The 4,969-nt window shown below is 40.2% G+C and overlaps 1 protein-coding gene across 1 annotated transcript; it reads left to right on the top strand.

Annotated features, from left to right (window-relative positions):
• Window positions 1–1,872: 1,872 nt before the first annotated feature.
• On the top strand, window positions 1,873–4,526 carry LOC138666373 (oocyte zinc finger protein XlCOF7.1-like). Its single transcript, XM_069754601.1, has 3 exons — window positions 1,873–1,879; window positions 2,378–2,415; window positions 2,836–4,526. Exons 1-3 carry the CDS (start codon window positions 1,873–1,875, stop codon window positions 4,027–4,029), a joined length of 1,239 nt encoding a protein of 412 aa, XP_069610702.1. The 3' UTR covers window positions 4,030–4,526.
• The last annotated feature ends 443 nt before the right edge of the window (window positions 4,527–4,969 follow it).

The raw sequence follows: 4,969 nt of genomic DNA, 5'->3' as shown, positions 1-4,969 counted from the left end.
GCTAATTTTTCATTCAATAGTCAAATGGCGCTCCTTCCCTTCCGAGCCTTGCCGTGTGCACAAACAGTGGTTTGTGACCACATATGAGGTATCAGTGTACTCAGGAGAAACTGTCCAACACATTTTAGGATCCATTTTATCCTGTTGCCCATGTGAAAATGAAAACATTGAGGCTAAAATAATTTTTTTGTGAAAAAAAAGTACTTTTTCATTTTTACGGATCAATTTGTGAAGCACCTCGGGGTTCAAAGTGCTCACTATGCATCTAGATAAGCTCCTTGGGGGGGTCTAGTATCCAAAATGGGGTCACTTGTGGGGAAGCTCCAATGTTTAGGCACACAGGGGCTCTCAAAATGCGACATGGTGTCCGCTAAAGATTGGAGCCAATTTTTCAGTGAAAAAGTCAAATGGCGCTCCTTCCCTTCAGAGCCCTGTCGTGCGCCCAGACAGTGGTTTCCCCCACATATGAGGTATCATGGTACTCAGGACAAATTGTACAATAACGTTTGGGTCCAGTTTCTCTTTTTACCCTTTGGAAAATAAAAAAATTGTTGCTAAAACATCATTTTTGTGACTAAAAAGTTAAATGTTCATTTTTTCCTTCCATGTTGCTTCTGCTGCTGTGAAGTACCTGAAGGGTTAATAAACTTCTTGAATGTGGTTTTGAGTACCTTGAGGGGTGCAGTTTTTAGAATGGTGTCACTCTTGCGTATTTTCAGCCATACAGACCCCTCAAACTGACTTCAAATGTGAGGTGGTCCCTAAAAAAATGGTTTTGTAAATTTTGTTGTAAAAATGAGAAATCGCTGGTCAAATTTTAACCCTTATAACATCCTAGCAAAAAAAAATTTTTGTTTCCAAAATTGTGCTGATGTAAAGTAGACATGTGGGAAATGTTATTTATTAACTATTTTGTGTCACATAACTCTCTGGTTTAACAGAATAAAAATAAAAAATTTGAAAATTGCGAAATTTTAAAATGTTAGCCAAATTTCCATTTTTTTCACAAATAAACGCAAAAATTATCGACCTAAATTTACCACTAACATGAAGCCCAATATGTCACGAAAAACAATCTCATTGCCGCTAGGATCCGTTGAAGCATTCCTGAGTTATTACCTCATAAAGGGACACTGGTCAGAATTGCAAAAAACGGCAAGGTCATTAAGGTCAAAATAGGCTGTGTCATGAAGGGGTTAAAAAGCAATGTCTGACTTTTATTTGATCATTCTCATAGATTTTTGATTTGTTATTATTTTTGTCAGATTTAAGTTATTTCTGTGACCATTGTGGGTTTTTCTGTCATTTAACCAGGGATACCAACAATTTTGACCACGTGTGTAAGAGGAATTAATATTTTGACTCCACAGCCACTTTCTGGAAATCAGCACGAAGTGGATGTTGGAGAGTGAAAATTACAATTTGACATTTTATTACCCAGCACATAGTGCCCAGATTGTGCTCCAGGAGACACACACTGCAAATTAAGTGGATTCTTCTCACTATATAATATTACTAAATACAGAGATCCTAAATGTTGTTTGAGCACACTGCAAGACTCAGAAGTGAGAGCGGATTTTGCTGGATTGGCTTATAGAAACTCTGTTACTTTTCAACAGCCTTTGAGCCACTAATAGTGTGGGAACCTCTGTTTCTACATTGATAGATGATGGACCTGAGTGGGGACTTGGCTTTTTTATGAGATGAGAATAGGTATTATTTTCGCCTACATAACATAGATTGGTTTCTTTTTATTTGATAGTTGGGAGGCAGAATGAACAAACAGTTGAACACCACGCACTACTGGCTCATCCAACAAGGTGGACTGTCATTGTCTTGATGAATAATTAAAGGGAACCCGTCACCCCCAAAATGGAAGGTGAGCTAAGTCTACTGTCATCAGGAGCTTATCTACAGCATTCTGTAATGCTGTAGATAAGCCCCTGATGTTACCTGAAAGATAATAAAAAGAGGTTAGATTATACTCACCCAGTGGCGGTCCCGCTGCGGTGGGCTTCACTGGTCCGGTCCGGCGCCTCCTATCTTCATTCTATGACGTCCTCTTCTGGTCTTTACACCGCGGCTCTGGCGCAGGCATACTTTCTCTGCCCTGTTAAGGGCAGAGCAATGTACTGCAGTGTGCAGGCGCCGGGAAAGGTCAGAGAGGCCCAGCGCCTGCGCACTGCAGTACTTTGCTCTGCCCTAAACAGGGCAGACAAAGTACGCCTGCGCTGGAGCCACGCCGTGAAGACCAGAAGAGGACGTCATGGAATGAAGATAGGAGGCGCCGGACCGGACCAGCGCCGCCCTTCGGACCGGACCGCAGCGGGACCGCCCCTGGGTGAGTATAATCTAACCTTTTTTTATCATCTTTCAGGTAACATCGGGAGCTTATCTACAGCATTACGGAATGCTGTAGATAAGCCCCTGATGACTGGGCTTGGCTCACCTTTCATTTGGGGGGTGACAGGTTCCCTTTAAAGTTTTTTACATAGCTTGCCATTTTTATGGACAGTTTAAGTAGAAATGTTCAAAAATATAAAACCCAAGGATATTTTATTAAAAAAAAAATGTTTTTTGTCTTGGCAGATGACCAGGAGATCAGAGGGACAGCTGACATCTTCAATTTTTAAATCTGATAATCTTGAGATCCTACAAGATGCAACTAAAGTGATTGCTGTTACTCCAGATATATCAACATCCATTCACAGCAAAGATCTTTCATCCGATCCTATGAAACAGGTCCCATCTTCTGATTCATTACTGACTACTAAGAAAAATCAAAGTCACAAAAGAGGCATTAAAAAACAAACTGCTCCTAAAGCAAAGAAGTAGTTTTCATGTACAGAATGTGGGAAATGTTTTAACAAGAAATCAGAATTGGTTATTCACTGTAGAATTCACACAGGGGAGAAGGCTTTTTCCTGTTCAGAATGTGGGAAATGTTTTAACCAGAAAGGGAGTCTAGTTCGTCACCAGAGAACTCATACAGGGGGGAAGCCTTTTTCCTGTTCAGAATGTGGGAAATGTTTTAACCAGAAAGGGAGTCTAGTTCGTCACCAGAGAACTCATACAGGGGTGAAGCCTTTTTCATGTCCAGAATGTGGGAAATGTTTTAAATGGAAAGGGAATCTAGTTAGTCACCAGAAGAAAGCTCACACAGATGAGAAGCCTTTTTCCTGTTCAGAATGTGGGAAATGTTTTAAATGGAAAGGGAATCTAGTTAGTCACCAGAGAACTCATACAGGGGAGAAGCCTTTTTCCTGTTCAGAATGTGGGAAATGTTTTACCCAGAAAGCAGATTTGGTTAATCACCGTAGAATTCACACAGGGGAGAAGCCTTTTTCCTGTTCAGAATGTGGGAAATGTTTTAGCCAGAAAGGGAATCTAGTTAGCCACCAGAGAAATCACACAGGACAGAAGCCTTTTTCCTGTTCAGAATGTGGGAAATGTTTTAAATGGAAACAGCTTCTTGTTGGACATCAGTGCAGTCACACAGAGGAGAACCCTTTTTCCTGTTCAGAATGTGGGAAATGTTTTAACCAGAAATCAGATTTGCTTAATCACCATAGAATTCACACAGGGGAGAAGCCTTTTTCCTGTTCAGAATGTGGGAAATGTTTTAACCAGAAATGGAATCTAGTTAGTCACCAGAGAATTCACACAGGGGAGATGCCTTTTTCCTGTTCAGAATGTGGGAAATGTTTCAACCAGAAAGGGAGTCTAGTTAGTCAACAGAGAACTCACACAGGGGAGAAGCCTTTTTCCTGTTCAGAATGTGGGAAATGTTTTAACAAGAAAGGGAGGCTAGTTAGTCACCAGAGAACTCATACAGGGGAGAAGCCTTTTTCCTATTCAGAATGTGGGAAATGTTTTAACAAGAAAGGGAGTCTAGCTAGTCACCAGAGAACTCATACAGGGGAGAAGCCTTTTTCCTGTTCAGAATGTGGGAAATGTTTTAAATGGAAACAGCTTCTTGATAGACATCAGAGCAGTCACACAGAGGAGAACCCTTTTTCGTTTTCCTAATGTGGGAAATATTTTACTTGGAAATCAACTGTTTCCTGTTCAGAATGTGGGAAATGTTTTAACCACAAATGGCATCTTGTTAATCACCAGAGAACTCACACTGGGGAGAAGCCTTTTTCCTGTTCAGAATGTGGGAAATGTTTTAACCACAAATGGCATCTTGTTACTCACCAGAGAACTCACACAGGGGAGAAGCCTTTTTCCTGTCCAGAATGTGGGAAATGTTTTAACCGGAAAGCGCTTCTTGTTAGACATCAGAGCAGTCACACAGAGGAGAACCCTTTTTCGTTTTCCTAATGTGGGAAATATTTTACTTGGAAATCAACTGTTGATAAACATCAGAGACATCACATAGGGGAGAAGCCTTTTTTATGTTCATAATGTTGGAATAGTTTTAACCAAAACTTAATCTTCTTAAAGGGGTTGTCTCTTGTCATTCCTCATGTTTGCTGACAAAAGGATAAAATTAAACTTTATTAATTCTAAATGTAAAACTATACCCATAATTCACCCCCTTAAGGTTAGTCAGTAGGTGACTAATAGAAAAAACATGTACCCCACAGTTCAGTATATAGGGTGAGGTGATGTATACACACTCACTCTCCAAGCCTCTCATTTCTACGGACATCGTCCTCACCAAAGGCAACTCATCAGGAGACTATTTAATATTGACCTATATTGAAGCGAGACTAGACAAAAAAAAAACAAAATCAGGTATCATGTTATCCGAAACAGTCAGAAAACCAGCCACATATTGGCAGATCCCAGACCTCAAACTATATACTTCATAAGTTTATAAGCCACTCCAGTGTCAGGAATAGATAGTATGTGACAATAAAGTATAATTCTTGTGTTTTTCTCCTATAGGGACTGCCCTAGTTTGGTATTGTAACAGCTGTTAATTAGTAGTGCAGACAAATTGTCCTAGACTAAACTCCGT

The sequence above is a fragment of the Ranitomeya imitator genome, chromosome 2 (assembly GCF_032444005.1).
Source record: "Ranitomeya imitator isolate aRanImi1 chromosome 2, aRanImi1.pri, whole genome shotgun sequence".
NCBI lineage: Eukaryota > Metazoa > Chordata > Amphibia > Anura > Dendrobatidae > Ranitomeya > Ranitomeya imitator.
The sequence above is the reverse complement of the archived record's forward strand: the minus strand, read 5'-3'. Positions and strand labels throughout refer to the sequence as shown.

Excerpts from the sequence above, each read along its gene's own strand:
- LOC138666373 (XM_069754601.1), top strand. Across the intron at positions 2,416-2,835 it reads CTACAGCATTACGGAATGCT|TTTTCATGTACAGAATGTGG; the intron begins GTAGATAAGCCC and ends GCAAAGAAGTAG.